We start from the raw sequence: 21,726 nt of genomic DNA, 5'->3' as shown, positions 1-21,726 counted from the left end.
TTTTAGTAATGCTACAGTAGTGCTACATTTCCAGACCTGGAGTATAACCCCCCTGTGGTTTAGAGACAGAAATCAGATTCATCCTCAGCTTTCCATTTACTGGTTAAAACAGCCATTCTGTTCCTCTGAAAATCTTAAGAAACTTTCTGCAACTATATTACAGCTTCAAGTCCTCTTCACAATATTTTGTTCCTGACTTCTTTCTTCCAAAGTCTGTCTTTCCCACTTGACACTTCTTTTGCTGAAGATCCCTGACTAAATCTTGGGGTTTTGAGGGTCAGCATGCTAACAACTATTTATATCCCACAAGTAAGGCACTCCATCTCCTTTAGCTTCCCATTAGTAACACGTTTAGTTCAGGATTGGATTAATTACTGGAATTCCTGTAGGGGCATATTATGTAGCAGTCTGCCATCAATCAAGCAAAAAATCACACTGTCAGTTGCCCAGCACTTTAGGTCCAAAAATCCACAGCCTTCTTTGTATGCATTTAATTATGTTCCTATACGTCGTATCTTTACACTATAAAAGAGGATAGGAAGAGGAATTCTAAATTTAGGAAGCAATTCCTTAGAGAAGTAACTGAAAGAACTGGTTTGGAAAGCAAACACTTCAGTCTAGACTGAGGTTACTAGTGAGCTTTCTCGAGGATTGGTCTTAAGACCAATCGTTAATATTATCTTTTATCCTTTCATAAAACCAAGGATGTACAAGTGAAATTTCTTAATGACATAGAATACAAGGAGCCAATAACACAGAGAACTATCAGAGTGAGTAAAACAAGTGGCCAACAGAAATGAGGTAAGATGTCGTTGTACTCAATGTGGGTTTACATTATTTGGAACTCATAGTAAGAATTTTTGTTATAAACAGGGAACATTTATTACATGATTTGTAGGCTGGTTATAAGTTTCCATGTGAACTGCTGGGAACAACACAAACATCATCCTAAAATCTATCCAGAGTGGAATTTCTGGTAGAGAAATAGTACTTCTACTATGAGATTTCACTTAGGATATCTAAGCCAAAATCATTTCAGATTTGCTCAAAAAGCAGGAAGCCTGATGACTATTGTAGATGCACAACAGAACTGAACTGATGGGAATTTTGATAATGTGGTTAACAAGATAATAGACTGACTAGCAGGATGTCTGTTGTCCATCAAACGATAGAATACACAGAGATGTAAACAAGACATTTGTAGTATCATATAACGTGACCATACAGACAGAAATATGTCCAAACATAGATATTAAAGATACAGAGAGCATGCACTAAGCAGATGGTGCTGATAATGATTTTAGCTTAGCATATGGATAAGATTAACTGCTAAGAATGAATGGTAGACACATGGTAGAAAAGAATAAATAATAGATGAATTTATTAAAAAGAATATTTCCACGAGAGCTTTGATTTTGTGCATCAGTTCTCTCATTTCTAGGTTCTTCTCCTGCCTCATCCAGTATTCCCATTTTGAGTGCATTCAGATTTTTTTTTTTTTGCTTACAAAACTTAAGTTTAGATAAGATGCTTCTCATATTTTAATTCTCACTAGTCACCTCACCTTTGCCCCATGTTCAAGATTTTTGAAAATATATTCATTTTTTTGCCGCACTAATATTATGCTGAACCATCTTAGCCACACAGCAGCTGCTTTTCTTCTCTTCTGCTTACAAGGAAAAAATCCATGCAAACAAACCTCATAAAATTTAACTCAGCTTGACCGTAGGTAATACTTCAAATTTTATACTTTCTAACTTACAAAGTTTTACTTTCTGTGCTAACTAATAATTTTCTTCCATTCCTAGTTGCCTATAGATATTTTGATATTTTTATTCAACCATTTACATGTAAGATGAATTTTATATCTCTGATTTAAAGAAATGCCAAATCTCCCTGATTTCTGATCTCCAAGTTCTTCAATCTGAGTTCTCCAACTCATTTTTATTTAATTCCCCAGTTCCCCCAAGTTAGAGACTTACTTTTCCTTAACTTTCCATTTAGTCAATTAAATTGAATGAACTGATAATCTCAGTGTAGAGATTTTTTTTTTTAATTTTTTTAGAATGTCATCCCCTCTCGCTGAAACCAAAGCTAAGATAGTCACTGCATCATGAAAAGAACAGGTTATTTGATGAAGGTAATCAACGGTTCAGCTGGGAAGACTGGTTTCTACTATTGTCATAGTATTTCCTCTTCAGTTTGTACCTAGCAAGCTGTGCTTCCACCATATACTTCATAACAATGACACAGTTGAGGCAACTCTCTCTTAAAGATGTGGTCTGATTCAAATATGACTTGTTTTAGCCATGCTACTTTTGTATTTCTTTGCAATCTACCACGACATGAATTATTCCCTAATTTTATTAATTCATTTCCTGAACATGTCAAAGCAGGTACTGCTATTGTTGCTGCACCTTGATTTTTCCCTCCATGTCATGTCTTTTTTTAAGTGAGAAACCTGAACAAAATTTTTCTGCTAAATCCCAGTTCTAGAGTGTTCTGTCCATTCTATAAAACTGATGGAGAGAAGATAGAGAAGCTTAAAAATGTAGTCCTTAGAACTTATACTGCAATTGATTACTCTTTAAAATATCCAGGGCTTCAAGGGAGCTGGACTCAACAATCCTTGCTGTTCATCCTGCTGTTCTTCAACATTTATGCATGTATTGATGGCTTATCATCTACCTGACGTTCCTCTCCTCGTGTTTCAAAATCAGATAGATTACATAAATTTCCTCCAGCCTTTGCTCCCATTTGACAAACCTCTTTTGTAAAGGTTTCAGTAGTTTGTGGTCCAGTCCCAGTATCTATGACTCAATGATTTCTGATGGTTTTGCAATAATAGTAGAAAAAGAGGTGGCCAAGCAGGACATGGATTAGTTTAGGAGCCAAGGTTAGACTATGAAGCCTCCTCCATCAGTGGCTGAATAAAAAGGTACAATGCATTGAAAGTAGTTCCTGCTTTCTGAACTTTGATAAAACCTCATTAGAAGAAAGCAAACAGTGAGAGCACATAAGAACTCTTGGGTCCTGGAATTAAGTTTTTATTTGACTATTTCTAAGTTATTCTAGAATAGAATAGAAATAGTCTATTCCTATTTCCCAGGGCACTCAACTTTGTAAGCTTGAGAAATGGGTAGGGATGATCACTACAGCATGCTGATATGAACACAAGTAGTGTAGTTTGACCTGAAATTTTCACCAGGACACTATTCTGATACCTACTTCAGTATAGCTTTCTGGTCAGATTCTGCCTTCTGATACACATGTACAACCTCAGCTGATTTAAGGGATTTTTTTGTTTTGTTTTCATAAAAATCTTTTTACCCATGTAGAAAATCCTCTTACGTACGTGCCCATAGATAAAATTAAGACGTGTGTCAGTCAGTGTTATTGTTAAATCTTAGTTTGGCAACGAGTATCTTGGTTGTAGTAGAACAACCACTATACATAAGATGAATTTGGAGAGACCAGCTGCAGGATGCAAACCATCTTCTAGGCCCATAAGACCTTCAAGAAAAGCTTTCAGGAGAATTCATGCACTCAAAGCGTGTTTTTCTGTCCTGTCTGTATCAATGGGCCTGAGAAAGAGCGTTCTCTCTGTGTAACCTTCCCCCTCTGGGTCACTTTTACAACACATGATTCAAGTCCACGTATATACAGCTTAAGACTACAAAGAAATTATGCATTGGCTAATACACATGGTGGACAGGTAGGGCTAATGAGTTACTAGACTGAACATGATACAATGATACATTTATCATTCCTAATGAGACACCTTCTGAATTTCTCTACTGGCAAGACAGTCCTCAGACAAGTCAGAATGGGTTGCTGATTTGCTTTCCCGCAGCTCCTTGTTTTTTCCCTTAGGGTTTAATACATTTTGGTTTCATCAATTCTTCTCTCAAATCCTTCAGCTGTCAGCGATCACTGTCTCAGCTTATGTCTGTGGAAGGTTTTTTACTTTTACATTTCACTTTTTAGTCCTGCTGGTGCAGGGGGAGTGGGGCCAACCTGTCTTAACATACCTGTATTTACCAGCTTTCTGACATGGTGCCCACCTTTTTCTTTGAGAAGCATGTGTTAAGGAACATGAAAAACAATTTCTTTGGGCTAGAGAAAGGTATTTTTGGATGGATCTGTGTGTTTAAGTATGGATAAAGCATTTAGATCAGATTCAAGGGAATCTCCTTATTGTCTTCACTTCTGATTCCCTGTTATAATAAACAAACTGGACAACTTCAGAATAAAAGTAAACCACAGATGTGCTCCCCCAAAGCACTTGGAGTGCTCCAGCTACTGATGGATGTTCAATTCATTAGAACAGCTTAGACCTCCCGCAGAATAACAGCTCTAAAACATGTACAGTGTTGAACACCGGGTCCTTGGCAGAAGCTCTTTCTCTTGACATACCCACTTGTGTTGCATCACACTACTTGCTAGTGTAAACATAGCCTCTGTAATCCAGTGGTATTACCTTCACTGATTGCGGAGGAGGGACAGCAAAAAAGAGGGCGTGAAAGTTTCTGAAAGAGAAGGTGACCAGAACCCTAGCAAAGAGCAAGTTCTAGGAGTTAATTGCTATTGAATAATGAATAATTTACTGGACTAAGTGTAATACTCAAAGGGAATGCTAGAAAGAGCCGTTCTCTTCCTTCTTTTCAGTTTGAATGTGCAAGATTCCCACAAAAATATTTTTTACATCTGGTCTCTGCTTCCCATTATCCCAGAGCCAGGTTCTTGCAGACTTGACTTAATGCAGGCATGAAATGCTAAAAGGAACAAACTTTCTGGGTAACTTCTTTGTATGTAAAATGAAATTTATATTGTTCGGAGTCCAGAATCACTCTTTAGATTCAACATATGAAACTGGGTATATTGCAGCCTCTCACACGTGCTAAGCCACTTTTGTTAGTATTTCACTGCTGATTATAAGGTGGACAAAAAAATCAGCCTGGTCTCTAAGGCAACTGCATACTACTAAAACACAGAAGTAATTGCTGTTTGAATTAGCACTGCAGATTGCTGTGATTTTGGAATAACAGCCTAATTGCAACCGAAAAAGAACTGGAATACTTTTTCCTGACTCAGCCCTTTGTAGCAGATTGCTCAATACTATTGACTAGCAGAAATGCAAAATTTAAATGGCTTTAACTTCCATGTCATAGTTGCAAAAAATGTTATCCTTGCTGATTCTAGGAATGCAGGGGAGAAATAAGAAATTTCAGAGACAACAGAAGATTCATTTTATGGTATAAGAAAGCCAAAGGGACAGCTTTCAGTGAAATGAGGAACCATTTTGAGTTCTTAAATTAAAGACAAGAAACATGATATCCTGCATTTGATATGTTGTTATCCTAAGTATAGATGCCATTTCCCCTTATGCTGAAAGTATTGTGAAACCAAAGAACTTAACCACAAAGTCACATTTGCACAGAGCCTAGATTGTAATGCTTCTGCTATGAAACATAAATATAGGAAGAAGCTGACATTCAGCTCTTCAGAGGAAATTTTACACATCTCAGTAGTTAGGCCCTCTCAACTTCAGTAATTCGACTGGTATTTTTTCTTACTAGACTGCATGGGGATGCACATACATGTTCACATTTGCTTACTGAGAAAAGTACCTTTTCACTACTGTTTCAGCTTGTACCCTACTTTTACAGGCACACCTGCAGACAGAAGTACAAAAGGCTGTAACTTCTTCCTAGATAGCACTTGGCTACAGCCAGCCAGGACCCTCCTGCCTCTTGGTATTTAAACAATGTGTTTGTTCAGTAGCTGGAGCTTGGGATCAATGAGTTGTGTCAACTGGAACCTCAGACTTTGGCTTTCCAGTAGCGTAGAAATGCAGTGTATGCCAATGCAGGCCAAAGTGCATTACAGTGGAGAATGCCAAAAATATACACAGCTTTCTCCAACACAAAAAATCCCTAACCAATTTTATTTTCTTGCAGAGGTTGAGGAAGAGTGGCAAGGACTTAATGAAAATGTTGCCCACATCCCCTTCTTTGCGGACCGCTACTCTGAGGCTGAAATGATTAAAAGGTCACAGGCCTTTTATGAACTTCTCAATAAGAGGAGGTCTGTCAGGTTTCTCAGTGATGAGCCGGTCCCCAGGGAAGTTATCGATAATGTCATCAGAACAGCAGGTGGGTACTGAACAGTTCAAGGTCTGAAAGAAAAAAGCTTCAACATAGCTGCTCAACTGCTTAAAAGTGATATGGAAAAACCAAGGGAATTGACGCTTGGATTATGGTCTTCCTAGACTCACCTGGAGCCACAATAAGTAAGCACCCATTGATTGTTTGAAAATTACTCAGCTTGGACAACTGTATGTTGGGGACTAGTTTGGAGCATTTCCAATTCTTTTGTATTTTCAGTGCACCCAAAATGTAAAGAGAACATTTCAACAGCATGAAACAAAATCTTTTGTTTCAAGCTTTAAAAGATCTTTTTAAAACTAAAATTTAAATACAGTTCAGTGAAACATCTTTCAAATATAAACACTGAAGTCCTTTCTCTCAGAAGTGTCAAATCATGTGTACTTCACGTACTTTAAAATTTCATTCATCATGATGTTGTCACGTGTTTGTTGTCGCTGTTTTTCCCCAGACAAATTGTCCCAGCTATGTGAAGCATTTTGGATGACATAAATGGTTAAGGATTATTATAGGAAAAAGGTTTTGGTCTGAGAACAAAACAACTTTTCCAGTCCTTTCAGCATCAGTGCCAGGCCCCTATTATATGACTGGAGTGTTATGCTGAGGACCCTGACTGAGGTTGCTTAAGGATCAGATATGAATTTTCATTTTTTTGAGAACTTGTATTTCAAATCATTACTGTAATGTCCTCACCTAATCTCATTTCTGCTTTAATAACATTGACTTCAGACAGTGTTGGATTTGACCCTCATTATTTCTCTTATTCTGTGAACCAGTCACTGTTAGTATAGCGAAATATTCACAGGCTGCCTTACAGGAAAATTCAATAGCCTCTAGTAGGATTAATAATAAAGAGATTCTTAGCATTTGAGGTGCATTGTTTTCCCTTTAAAAACTGTAAGCAGCTTTGTTACAGCACTGTAATGAGTCTCCATCTTCCTCTAATTAGCTGGGAGTCATTAAAACACTGAACATGTTTTGGCAAATGCAGCAAAGTGAACAAGCCTGGAGTGCAGACGAAGTACTTTGTAACCCTCAAATCTTTGGGCTGTGCAGAGGAAAAGAAAAAAAAGGCAAAACAGAAATGTCATCAGTTCTTATCCAAAACAGAAGAGAGATGAGGTTCTTGATACAAACACATTTCAATATAAGAGATAGGTAGTTCAAGCTGCTTATTCAGTGCTTCTCAGGCTGAAATCAGTGCTTCCATAAGCAAATATAATATGTATTCAAGACCTTCAAATATTTTTAGAATGTTTATGAGGGTCTAGAGAGACCTGAACAATGTCCTTAGCCTATTTCTCTGTGAGCTAGTACAGATAACTGTGTTCTTCAGCTTCTGGCTTTCATGTGTTAAGCAGTTAAAATATTCTCTGATAGTGTTGGTGTGTAATGATCAGGGCTGAATGAGCAAGTGCAGATTTAATATGTGCACACCTACGTGCACCAGCTGTCTTTGGGACAACAAATGCAGACCTGTGTGCTATATGGCAGATGTCCGCATTGTGCAGTTCCTCATCGTTGTCAGCCAGCAACAGATTCCTGCGGATGGTTCGTTAGCCGTGTTTCCCTGAAAGCCATTAGCTTTGCCCTTCAGCTAAAATCATTTCTCAGAGTTGGTCGCATATTCAGACGATGTGTTGCTTTGGGTATAATATTTGCATTAACATTACTGCATCGTCAAATTGCCTCATCATAAAGAACCACAAAGGAATTTTTACAAATCCCTAATGTTTCCTTCCTGTAAGATGGCTACCTGAAAGGACTAATCTGTCATTGATTGGGACTTCACATTCTTTGAGAAACAAATGTGTAGCCTGCCTGCCAAAACTTATCTCAGTCCTTTATTTCCCCAGCTCATCAGCTTGCTTTCCCATCGCTCTGATGGCCAGTCTGAAAGCCCACATAGAAGAGCTGATATCTTTCACTGCACACCCTCACTCATCACCGTGCCAAGTGTTTTTTCATCATTTCCTGTTCTTGTACCAAGGTACTTCACCTAGTGGAGCGCACACTGAGCCCTGGACCTTTGTGGTGGTGCAGGATCCAGATGTAAAACATAAGATTCGGGAGATAGTAGAAGAAGAAGAAGAAATAAACTACAAAAAAAGGATGGGAGACAAATGGGTTAATGACCTGAAGAGACTAAGGTATGAAAAAATCAAGTGGCTAAGGGGTTTGAAATTGTGTTTTGGTCTAGGAAAGACTATATTGAGAGGTTTTGATCATGCGTGTCTTTTTGAATTTCTTCCACATATTTTCAGGAAGAGAAAAAACCTCTGAAAATATTCAGCTCAGTTTAAAAAAAATCTTATTTTAAAAATCTTCTTTCAAGTCTGTGCTCCTTAAACTCTCCCCAGTTTTCTGGTGCTGCTTAGGAGGGCAGCTGTAAATATTTCCCACTTCCTGATTACAGAAAAAGAAGGGAGATGAGATCAGAGACTGTCGCAGCTGGTGAGTTGCCAGGGTCCCTATATTGTGGTCCTTTTGCTAATTCACATCTGGGAAGAAGAAACTCCTGTCTGAGGAAAGTTGGAGCTCCCACCCAGAAGGAGCTAACATATTTTTTTTACTGTCTTTATCTTAATTCTGGCTACCTTGTTCTATGGATCAGGTGAAATGCAGCACCTGACAGATACACACAGATTACAAAACATAGCAAAACAAAACAAAAAAACCCACAAAACTCACACCACCTGTGTGCTTCAATTTTATGAGAGAAAGAATGAAATATGTGATTCAATATTCACCTTGCCCATCTGTGTTGTATGGATTTGTCTTGATTCTCAAGATGATGGGAATCTTACTGAAAGCACTACAGTCTAGGAAACTGAAGTGATGAAAGAGGCGTGTCTTGATTTCTCCTCGTATCCTTTTCTTCCTCTTTCCCTCCCACTTTTAAGATATTTCGAAGACTTATGATTGCAAAGAAAAACGTAAAAATATGAGTAAAGCCTTGGTGTCTGATCTGTAAAATTGCCTCCAGTAAAAGGTGATTACATATTCTCCATTTTGAGACTTTTCCAAGCATCTGGAACCATCTTTTTTTTTTTTATAAATATATATATAGCCTTTATTTCCAGAACTTTTGTCCTATTTCTTTCCTGTTGTTTGTCAAACAATGAAACTCCCAAAGTTATTAAGAGTTTTGCAGCTGACTGTGGTAGCCCCAAGGCTAGATCCTATGCAAGTGTTGAATTATGCAGTATTTAATTTTTTGAAATGCCCTGCAAAGACTGCCTGACTCGCTTAGCTTTACACATTTGGAAGACATCTACTAAGTCTTGGCTTGTCATATAAAGCATATGCACAACCTTTATAGAGTTAATTTACCCTATTTGTTTCATAATGTTATTTTTCAGGTGGTTTTGTGCTATGTAAACATATGCTATGCAAACTACTAAAATAAATTATTTTTTGTATTTTGAGAGAGAGCAGTACAAAAGAAACCTTTTTTAAAATTTAAATCTGACATCATTATTGTATATATTCTCACAGTAGAAAATTGGGAACAAAATAAATTCTAACAGGGCTGAAATATCCAAAAATAGAATAGCAATTTTTGCTGTGAGAACATATTCAGGTTTAGATATTAGACCAAGTAGTTTTGATATTTTCTGCCAGTAGTTTTCCCTGCAATTACAAAAAAAAGTTGGCACTGATAGTAACAGGTAGAGCTGCAGGTTTGCAAAATTTCAGGAATTAAATCATCTCAAGGACAAATGCTCATGACGCCAGTTCAGAGATAAGAGGTCAAGACCTACCTCCTACTTTTATGCAATTCTACTCTTCAGAGGGAGCACATCAATTCCTCAGCTGAATGTGTTAAACCTCAGAACTCTATTCAAGCTTTTTGCAGAAATGTTTCTATTTAAGCTGATAATATTTAATCCCCATACAGAATATGTTTTAAATTTTAGCCTACTGCTATAATTGTCATGTAACTTTACTGCAACACTGGAAACAGTAAATGTGACTTACAGTAAAGTGAAAGGGTTGCAAAATAAATGTCTTTAACATTTTTCTTTTGCAGAACAAATTGGATTAAAGAGTACTTGGACACTGCTCCCTATCTGATCCTCATTTTCAAGCAGGTATATGGGAGGCTTCCAAATGGCAAAAAGAAGACCCACTACTACAATGAAATCAGTGTTTCTATTGCCTGTGGCATCTTGCTTGCTGCTCTGCAGGTATGTTGACAGCACTGGCACGCTGGGCTGGGAGTCAGTATACTGGTCTGGATTACGTACCAAAACTGTTCTGCCCAAATGAGGAGGAAACCCATTTTAGATTTTAACATTATCAGTTCTTTGGATTGTTCCAATTCCTGGCAGTGTCTTAATTTTGAGGTTAAAAGTTATTCTGCATAGGTCCACGTCTGTGGTGACTCCTGTCCTCAGTACTGCTTATCAAGAGGAAAAATGTGATGCAGCTTACTTCCAGAGTTGTCACTGTTCTCCTGCCACAGTGTCAGTAGCTGCAGTTTCTGCTTTATGTTAACAGGGACAGCAAGGGTCTGCAGGTTACCAAAGCATGGCTGTACAGTGCTGCACTAACACCATCTTTTCAGTAACCCCTAAAAAATGGCTTGAGTCCAAATCATTGTAGTTCGCAATACTGGAAAAATATCAGGGACATATTTTACAGAACAGGCTGTACTGGTTCAATCAGGCTTTTGGAGGCATTTCTGAAAATGAACTGATTTCTAAAGCTCAGCATGCGTGATACCAACCAATTGGATTTTCTCAGTGGTTTCTCAGTGTTCCTCTCTGCTCGATGTATCTGATGTACTCACACAGATGCTTAACTAGTGAAGTTATTCTGATTGTTAGTCTGGCCTGTCAGCAGGGTAACAGCAAGCTGCCACCTCTTTTATTAGGCCAATTCCCTACCAGGAACTGCCATTTCTCCTGAATTCTGTTCTGAGTGACATTTCCCTGCCTGCATTGCTGTTCCTTAGGAAGTTCTTCAGGATGGGAAATCTGAGAGGTGGGCAGTGCAGATGCACATCCCTGGGGTACGGCTGTTCTGCAGCTGCACGGGGGACTTGAGAGCTGAGACCAAAGAGGATGCACAAGGAATAGGGCAGAACCAGCACTGTGTCACTAGTACCTTAATCAGAAGCAGCAGGAGAGACAAGGCCCCATTTTCCCCTCAGCCGGCCCACCATCAGGTGAGACTTCTGAGGCTCCCTACCAACTGTTACGCTCCTTAGTGCTGTCTTTTTCCCAGCTCTTAGAAGTTAATTGACAACATTAAAGGATGCAGTGCCATGGACTCATAACGTTCAGCACCACCACTACCAGCTCTTCTCTTCAGAAGATCATAGATGTTAACATGAGAGGCACATTGCCTGAATAAATCTCCCTGGCTGCTTTTTATATCTCGAAGACTCCTCAAATGCTTTCATTACATACAGGAAAAGACTGAAATCCACAGGCACAACGCTCAGGAAGCACCTCAGCTGCATGGTCATATTTTGGATAGTGTCAGCTCTTTCCTTTTTGTCAGATCATTTAGCTTTTAGCTTTTACCTAAGAGCATTTAGTGTGTTTTTGTTTGTTTGTGTGTGTGTGTGTGTGAGAGAGAGATTTTGTATGAAGGGAAGGAATGATGCATAGACTTATTCTGGGGTTCTGATATAAGCCAGGACATTGGCCATGGTGAGAGATATCAACAGGCTCCTGGACAAATTCTGAGGCATGGCCTGTGCTCCCTGTTCCTGTGAGGTACTACACTTGAGCAGGAACAAATGTTCACAAAGAGATCTTCCTGCCAACTATATGAGGGCAAGAACCAAAACATCTCTCTGTGTGAGCCAGATGATCCCCATGGGATGACACTCTGGTGATATCCCCACAACTGCTTCCCAGCTTCTTGTAGCCACGGGCCCACCATCATGCTGTGCGCTCCAGGCAGGCTCCTGCTGTACAACACACAGATATGTCAGACAGAACAGGGCTATTTCCATTAGCCCATGCTATTGCTGCAGTGGAGAAATGCTGTACGCAAAACAGGCATCTTTCATGGTACTATTGAGGCAATTAGTAAATCAGTTGTTCTAAAGCCTGCAGAAGAGTGTAATGAAACCAGTATTTCTGGGCTAGGCGATAAGAGAAATGTGCAGAGGTCTCACAAGAGTAGTGGATGCAGACAGCCTCACTCACAGCCTCATTCCCTTCCTGTCGGTCTCATTGCAGAATGCAGGCCTCTACACCGTGACCACCACTCCCCTCAACTGCGGCCCCCACCTCCGGGCGCTGCTCCGGCGCCCAGCGAACGAGAAGCTGCTCTTGCTGCTCCCTGTGGGCTATCCGAAGAGAGATGCCACCGTGCCTGTGCTGACCCGAAAGCCACTGGAAGACATCATGGTGGTCGTGTGAGCCCAGTGCCACGAAGAACGAGCACACCCTACTGCCAGATAGTAAGCAGCAGCCCGCTGACCTGGTTGCTGCTTTTCCTGTGTATTGATGCCCAGCTTTCATGCTCGTATGTCACTGCTGCTCTGGCTGTTTAGACCTGTGTGTCTTTTAGCGCTAATAATCAGGGTGACTGCTTCTACTAATAGCAGCAAGCAGTCAAGCACCGTGTGCTTGACAGGTGCTATATTATCAGTGAACCTAGGCAGTTCTTCCAGTGGATACATACAATAGCATTTAAATGACCTTCATCACTTGATTTTTCTTATGCATCGTAGGGACAAATCTTTCCTTGAACTGGAATGTGTCTTCTCCTTATGTTTTTGTCATTACCATTATACAGCTATTTTTACTTCAGAATTTTAATGGAGGTTGTATTTAAAGGTATAAAGAGGTATAATCAACTCAGTTGTCTTGCTATTGATCAGTGTGTACTATTTGAATGTTACTTCCACTTTACTGTGTTAGGTTTTGTGTAGGAGGAAGATATTTTTCCCATATACTGTAGTGTTTTCCCTACTTGACTGAGTTTAAAAGCCTTCTCTATACCAGACAGCAATTTCTTAAACTACTGCTAGTACAAGCGCCTACAGCTGTGGGGGATCTAGCATGAACAAGGCATCCAAATGATTTCCTTGTAGCCATTTATTTATACCTGTGGCAGGCACAGTTGGATCCCAGGGCAGCTCTCAGCCATGCCCTCTATATTTGCTGCTTCCACTGGGAGAGGCTGAGAACCCCCACTCTGATTATCCTTTTTATATCTGAAACTATACCCATGTCACACTCTGAAATTTAAACTGCTTTACAGACTCTAATGCATGAGGGGTGCTCCATGTCATATTATATCAGGCATATTTTAGTCTATTTTAAGGTCATTTCTCGCTCCTTACTAAAAGCCTTGTCTGTGGGCAAGGTTTGAACTGGCGCCGCTCAGAGTTACTGCACTGGAGGAATTTGCGTTGCTGATGCCTGTGTTGGCAGAGCCCTCTCGTGGACTCCAGGCTTCTGCTGGCTATGTCTGTGTAGCCAGTTCTGTACCTACAACCCCCTTTTGTGAACAGCATGGGGTAAAAATGCTGGAAGAGAGTAGTCCTTTCCTGAAGCTGTTACACACGTTCACACCCTGTTACACATACCTTCAGGCAAATCCAGCTAGATTAGCTTCAGCCTTCCTTATGGATTGCTCCAGTTAACTCACTTCACTTTACCTGAAATCAGTTAGGGCATATTTAACGTGATCTGTCGTCAGCTAAGCAAGTAGAGGTGATATTTTGCAGAATTACCTTTTTGTGTGTGTGTGTGTGTGTGGTGTCAATGTTTCTGTCACCCAATGAGAAAAAAAAAATTCTCTTTGGCAGATCATTTTGCTGGCAAGCATGGATATGCGTTCATCCATTTTAACAGTGCCATTTCCTCATTCTCTTCCGTGTTCTTGATAGCATAATAATGGCAGGAACACTTTCTGATGCAGACCTAGTCTGAAATGAGCTTTTATAACTACAGTAAAATCAAAGAGAAGTTGTGTATCTACAGATTCGCTGCACTTCAGCCTAAATTCAGTTGATTTCAACAAAACTAGAATCTGAAATGAGTCCTGTAGAAGAAGGCCTCACTGGGCTTAAAAGCTCGTCAAGGACACAGCAGCAGCACCAGTAAGAGAGCAGTGACCTGAACAGATAGTTGTAAGTGAAGGCTGATTGACTGCAGATCCCCAGGTATCAGGAGCTCAACTTGCAGTTGGTATAAAAGTTTCCTCCTGTACAGACATTGCTCTGCCAAGCTCAGGCCCCATCATAAAGCAGTTTACATCTGCTGTAAGTATATATCAGCTTTTTTTTTTTTTTTTGAATAGTTCAGTGCTCCTATTGGTAGTGGACTGCTTCTGCCTGGCCTCAATCTGCAAAAAAGACCATTTATTCCACAACAGCACTCAGAGATGCTTTATCAAATCAATTCAATTCAATTTAAACCAGCATAAGCTTGTGTATCTAAGTCTATTTCTTGCATATATAACGCTATTTTAGTATGGCGTTTTAATTAAGAAATGAAGAATCAGACCATATTAAAATACACCCCAAATTGCCACCATAACAAATATTGATATATACCAATATATCTATTTATTAATGGTGTTTTTCTTTTTCCCCTTGTGTTGATTCTAGAAACTAATATACACATAGTAGCTGAAAAAAACAAACTCACACATCTATTGCATATGAAAGATTCTTGCCAGCAAAGCATTTCTGGTATCACAATATACATATATAAAATATGCATTTTTTCATAATACCTATTCAAATGCAAATATCCCAGTAGCATTACAACTGCTGATGATGCTGCAAAGTCTCTTCCAAATTATGTTAGTGCTGCTGTTGTGACAAGCCTCCTTGGAACTACCCATATTCTCTAATAAGTGTGCTGTCTTTAGTTAAAACACAAATGAAATAAGAAGAAATTTTGCCTTTCCATGCAAAATGTTATTAAATAAAATTAAGGTTATCATTTAAATTGTTTTACACTTAACTAAGGATTTTTTCATTTGTTTGGATGAGCAAAAAAAGCAATTTTTTTTTTCCAGGAAGAGAACATTCTGGGAGGAATCAGTTGAGATTTAATTTTTACATTCCTCCCCTTGTTAAGTTTTAAACCCAGATTAAAAGATATGAGAGGATTAGCAAAACAGGATGGAATTTTACCATCTATTCTCACAATATTCTCTGGACTTGGTATACGTGCCTCTTTTAGAAAATGATGTGAACAGAACTCAGATGAGAACAGAGCCCTTTAGAAAACTTAGCTCAAAATACTGGTTTTATAGAATCACAGAATAACTGAGGTTGGAAGGGACTTCTGGAATTCATCCTATCCAAACCTCTGCTCAAAGCAGGCCTACGCTCAAGGTCTTGTTCAGTCAAATCCTGAACATCTCTAAGGATGCAGAGTCCACGGCCTCTTTGGGCAACCTGTAAGTATTTGTTTACTTCCATGATTAAAAATAAATAAATTAAAAAAAATAAAAAAGTAATAATAAAATAATAAAAAAGTCCTACTATCTAATGGGTATTTGCTATATTTCAACTTGTGTCCATTGCCACTTGGTCTATTGCTGAGCCCTTGCAGGAGAAGTCTGGCTTTGGCTTCTCTGCGTCTTCCAGTAAGGTAGCGATCAGACAGCAATCAGGTCTCCTCTGAGCCTTGTCTTCTCCAGACAACAAACACAGTCCTGGCCAGCTTGGTGGGCTTGCTCTAGCATGTCACTATCTTTCTTGTTCTGAACAGGCTAAAATCGGACACAGTACGCCAGATTTGGTGTCAAAAGTGCCAAGTAGAGAAGAAGGATCGTTTCCCTGGATCTGCATGCTCTGCTTTTACTAACGCAGCCCAGGATGTGGTTGACCTTTGCTGCAAGGGCACACTGCTGACACATTCAGCTCGTTGTCCACCATGTACCCTGGGGTTCTTTTCTGAAGAGCTGCTCCACAGACAGCTGGCCCAGCCTGTACTGTGACACTGGGCTCTTCTATCCCAGATGCAGGATGTGTATTTACTATTGATGAAATCCACGGGGATCCTACCAGCCTATTTTTGCAGATTGTTCAGCTCCTTCTGAATAGCATCCCTGCTCTCCCAAACCTGCGAAGAGTGCGCTCTGCCCCGACATCTTTTGCCCTTGCTTTTCTTCAGGTTATGGTAACCCTACCCAAAAAAGAGCTTACAAGCTGAGTAAGCAGCATTTTGTTGGGGCAGGGGGTGTTCCTCTCTGGGAAAGGGGGAGGATGGAGCAAAGCGTGGCCAGGGAGGGAGGACAGCTGTGCTCAGCAGCCCTTTGCCTTGAAGGCAGTGAGGGTGAAGTTACAGCATTCACAAGCTCAAGTGCAGGTCATTGGGGTTCCTTCTAGTTGGCTTGAGGAGGGAAGAACCAAGGAGGGTGGGAGAAACATCACCATGGAGCACCAGGTGCCTGTGTATGGCTTTCTATATCTGTGAGAGGACTGCTGGTAGCAGTGATAGTGTTCACAGATTCTGAGTGCCTGAGAGATGCTCAGAAAGGCATCACAATTGTCTCACAAGAAGGAAACTCCAGGGTGAGACAGGAAGAAGTGTTGTCCAAAACCAGGCTGTGCCTGAGTCTCCCTTTGGTGAGAGGGCAGTGTTGGCAGCCTTTTTGAGCTAAGTGGCCTCCCCATCCTGCTGGGGGGAGTATATGGCTCAGCTTGTACTCTTGTGAGAGCAGATCTTTCTTCCTTGAACTGTGTGGACAAATCTGTATGCGTTCAAGGACCCTGGTTGTCTGAAGTTTGCTGAACAAGTGGGCTTGAAATCAGGTGTTTGCGGTAGGTGGTGGATTGTATCACAACCCACATGATTAAAGGAATGGGTGCCACTTGTTGCTGGAGCTTGGAATCACAGAGAACTGCCTGTTTCCTCTTGCAGCATGGATGGCTAAAGTGCCATTGGTTTCAGTTTGCCCTTGGATACTGAGCTATAAGTTATTGCCTGTCACAGGAGCAGCAGCATCCCTGTCTACTCCATTGTCTTCCTTTCCTGCCAGGTGAGCCAGAACCCAACAGATAGCTGATCCTGCTAGAAAAATTTTGTTTTGTTTAAATTAATCTCACTGATTCAGAGTGCGAGCTCTGAGGACTCTGCTATGCTGGTATATGCCCATTTCTTCTGTAGCTTAGAACTCATCTATGTGATCAAGATTTTAACAAGCTAGCTGAGCTGTAGTAACCATCTAAGTGCACTGCTCTTAGCTTTTAAGGCTAAGTGGTGTTATCTTGCACCTGATGGAGATGACTGTGCCCAAGAACATCTGCGGGGTTTGAGCTGCTGCATGGGGTTGTATTAAGCTGGAGTTTGTCAGCTGTGTATCTGAGCACTTCTTACCATGTGAATTTATGCTAATACAATAAAAGCAAAGCAAGTTCTGGGTGTGAGTCACCCAGAAAGTGAAGTCTTAACTTGGTGCTGTGTATCCCAGATGAACAGAGGCATGCAAGCTGTAGCCTCAGACTGTGGTTTTGCTCATAGCCACAGCACTGCAGGGACCTTTAAACAAGTAGACGTGCAGTCAGCATCTGATTGATTTATTTCTCTAATTGCTACATAGATCTCATGGACTCTTGAAAAATGAATCTTGAGGAAAGTGTTCAGCTCCCACTCCAAGGCAAGATCCTTAGTTCCTGGATGCTAGGTACTGATAGAACATGCATCCACAGCACTAATCCATTGCTCTGAGCAAAGCACTTGGAAGACAAAGCATAAAAGCTAATTCTGACAGCACATACAAATGCTGGGAATGTTTTTTTCCAGAAGGGCTCAGCCTTGGTTTCATGCAGCTGTTGCTGATCAGACAGACCTCCACAGACATCATTAGGAAGAGATTGGCTGCTGTATTACTTTCGGAGATTTCCGCCCACCTGAGCTTACTCATCCACTCGGCTTTTGCAGAACAGGCATTGCAATCATGACTCATAACTCTCAAGGCATTTCATTATTTCTTTGGTTAACATGACCTATATAAGACATCCAAGAGAGCTGTAACCTGTTGAGTGTTTGCCTCATATGGATGGATCTCCCCTATGTCTGTGGGGTGTAAGTGATAAGGGGAACACTTAATGGTACGAAAGCTGGCCAACATGTTATTTCAAATCTAAGACTGAAGAGAGTCATTGGAGCTCAAATCAGCAATGGAATAAGTTACCAGCTAAAAATTGCATCCTGTGGTGGTGTGGGTGAAATCACTGTTAACCTTGGCTACAAAACTGGAGCTGCATTGAAATTCTGGTAGAAACACAGACAACAAAAGTAGTCCAAGACCCAGGTAGCACAGTCTAAGACATGGGAAAACAATACTGATCAGCAAGATATGCGATGACCGTAATCTTAAGCATCAGTTACCCAGTCTTTTGACACATAGCAGCTGATGAGGAAGTGTTTGAGGCATTTATCAGAAGAGAGCTATGAGTTACTTGGAGTTAGTTATGAGAGGCTGCCCTGAGCCCTCTCCTACCTGGTGGTAAGATCGTGTCACAAAGATCACTAGTGACTTGGCTTGGAAGGGAGAGACTGGAGTCACACAGTTTTTCCTGGAACGTGACTATATTGGTGGAGTTGTCCAGAAGAACAGCTCTTGCAAATATCAGGTTCAAAGTATGTATATTGAGAGTAGGGTAGACAAAAGCACAGCTATGGAGAACCGCAAAAGTCATAATACAGGTGGGAGTTAAATCTGGAGCAGATCTCAAGATCTGCTTTAACAGACTGACTTCTTTTCTGATGAATAAGCAGTGGGGACAGTGTTCTGTAAATTACTTGCTGCATTTTAATGAAACTTTTTTATCATTGTTTTATTGTATAAATGGTCCAAACATCACAAGGCTTTTAGTGTTTTCATACAACTCATTTAATTCGATCATGGGATAGCAATGATTCATGCAGCTTGCAGAAGGCTGTCACAACCAATTCTCTGTGGGACCAAGGCAAAAGTACCAGTCTTTGGTAAAGAGAAATATGTTTCCCACGAGCTTACTGTGAACCACATGTACACAAAAGTAGTATTGTAAGGTGGAAGGGGTAATAAAAACTTTTGGCATTGCCTTCCAGGGACAAATAGGTATGAGATGTGATGTAAGTCTCTTGCAGCAACTATTCTTGGTGATGTGAGGTAATCACAGTCAGTTGTTCTGACTTCTGTTTTTGTTTAAGCAGCATGCTCAATGTTCATCTGAGCCACTTCCCTCACATGGTGACCTAAAAGAATAGCTTTGGATAGGCATAACTATAAATCAGTAGCCAGAGAAAAAAGGGAAAAAAATCCATTTTGTTAAACTTGCAAGAGCCTGTGAGAATGCTTCCTCTGCAGTGGACTGAGAGGTCTTGCTGGAATCTCAAGGTCTAGCAAAAGCTGACCGTGCACACTACCTGCTTGCATGAAGTTAATGAGGGCCAAATGGCCTAAAAGCACAAGGCTTTATGTGGGGGAGAGGAATTTGGGGTAAGGGGTGCAAAAGGTTTTAGCACGGGTATTTTCAGCGTTGTAGCGTTAATTAGTAATATTCTGTACTGGTGTGGTCAGCCCTTTTTCAATCTGAAGGTCTTAGGCCACTTTCCATAATAGTTTAACCTCTGTGCCCCAGTATACTTGTTCTTCAGGTTTTACACCTGAAGAAAAAAGAAACACAGGGAGACAAGTGGAAACTAGTAGGCAATGCAGAAGTATCCACATAAAGGGGTGAAAGAGCTGAGCAGAAAAAGAGCTTTCCCACACTGTCATAGTGGTGTGGGTTCTGGCCATTCTGTTTGCTCCTGTTGAAGAGTTGGGATGTGTTAAATTTAGAGCAGACATAATTTATGGAGATTATAGGGCTACTGAAAAAATTGTGTGACTCCTGAGATAATGTGAAAGGGTACTATTGAGTGAAGACTTAGCTGCTGTCAAGTAGGACAGTTATGGCACCACACCTGTTTGGTACAGTGCCTTTTATTTCTCAGAGTGCTTTATAGGCTTAGTATGGTACTGTGCCTTATTCTCTAATTTTGGTTGTAATTTCTTTTGGATGGAAAATGGAGACAAGGCATGTATTGGGAGAAGAATCATTTTAAATCCAGTGAAGTGTAAGTATTGGTCAAAAGAAAAAGGTGGTATAGTCTATAAGCAGAGTATTGAACAGTTATATGTGGCTTTATAAATTTAAGTATTAAGTAATCAAGTATTTTGCATAGTTCTCTAAAATGTTATAAGGTAGAAGATTCTCAGCTTTTTAGAGTGTATTGTCAATTAACTTTGGTAGTAACTGATTCTGCAAAGGAAAGAAAAGCAAACTTCAAAAGGAAGCATTGAAATATTTATAAAAGCAATATCTCTTCAGAAATCAAAAGCCACTGGAGACACTGACTCATTTTCATTAACTGCATTTTTTGAGAAAGCATGAAAAGAATTGTGATTATTTCCTTTTACTGCTTTGGAGACCAAAGCTACATATGCAAGTGTAATAACTTGAAAGAGATTTAGGATCTGTTTCATGCTGAACTGTATTTCAGCCTACCCTTGAAATGAGAAATTATATTTCCAAGCTGTCTACTATGTTAGGAAGTCAGGCCTACAGCTGATCATCTGTATGTAGGATTCTAGACTGCATTTCAGCTTATGGGTACACTATGAGTTGAATGGGGCTTGGTAGCTCATTTCTGTAGCTCAGTGTGATCTGAGAGACAAACCTGATGCACAAACCTCAAACAATCTGTGTCTTGAACGTCTCACTTTGCTACAATAGCCACAATTTCTTCTCCCTTCCACCTGGTACACCTTGAGTGCCTTCATGTTGAATGAACAGCGGCAAAGTAACGGCTGCTTCTTGTTTATCCATTTTCTGGTGTGATCTACCTCAACCTCTTCTCTGCCCTTCATTTCACATCCATTTTATACTATATTTTTGATGTAGGTACTTTCTGAGCTTTGTGCATTTTGTTCCTTTCCTTTTCTCTGTGTCAGTACAGCACCTGGACTCCATTCACATACATAACAAAAAGCAATTTTTATTTCAAAGTTTGTCTTCCTCTCTACTGAATTTGCTATATCATTTGCTTATAATTAGACAGTGAAACACGGAGTAGAAGTATGAATGGAGTAATAAACAAAGGTTACAGCAAGCTACTGTTAACTGTTGTCTATTTTAACTGCCAGCAGGATATTTGGGAGATTCTAAATACCTCCTTTCCTGCAAATAGAATAGAGCGCATCTCTCTATGGTATTACTCTCCAGTTTCATTTAGTAAGTTGTTGATGAACAAATTGCAAAGTTCAAGAATGTAATTATTTGGAATTAGGAGTGAATTTCTTTAGCACATAATTGATATTCTGTGGATCATTTGATTAGCAGCTGAAAACAGTTTGTAGTTGATGCCGTAATTAGCTAGTGCAGCGCTCACTCCAAATGACTGCAGTGTTATAAATTTGTGCTGTTTGGTAGAACCAATTATCCATCCAGAATACAGAGTCAATGCAGCTTGACTTCCAACCAACTTATGCTGAACAAAAGACGGACTTCACAACCAAACATGTAACTCGAGGCACTCTTTTACTGAGCATCCTTGAGATAGGAGACTACATGATCACCTGCAGGAATCAAACA

General features: G+C 40.1%; 1 protein-coding gene across 3 annotated transcripts in view; it reads left to right on the top strand.

The window, feature by feature from the left end:
- Window positions 1-15,574, top strand: part of IYD (iodotyrosine deiodinase) — a 53,777-nt gene extending 38,203 nt beyond the window's left edge. For all 3 annotated transcript variants that reach the window (XM_040550576.1, XM_040550577.1, XM_040550575.1), the window contains 4 exons: window positions 5,961-6,155; window positions 8,158-8,317; window positions 10,201-10,357; window positions 12,368-15,574. In XM_040550576.1, the coding sequence (XP_040406510.1) occupies window positions 5,961-6,155; window positions 8,158-8,317; window positions 10,201-10,357; window positions 12,368-12,550 (695 nt within the window). In that variant the 3' untranslated portion in view covers window positions 12,551-15,574. The remainder of the gene's footprint in view (window positions 1-5,960; window positions 6,156-8,157; window positions 8,318-10,200; window positions 10,358-12,367) is intronic.
- Window positions 15,575-21,726: the final 6,152 nt, after the last annotated feature.

Source organism: Cygnus olor, chromosome 3 (genome assembly GCF_009769625.2).
Source record: "Cygnus olor isolate bCygOlo1 chromosome 3, bCygOlo1.pri.v2, whole genome shotgun sequence".
NCBI lineage: Eukaryota > Metazoa > Chordata > Aves > Anseriformes > Anatidae > Cygnus > Cygnus olor.
Note: the sequence above shows the minus strand (reverse complement) of the source record. Positions and strands in the feature narration are given on the sequence as shown.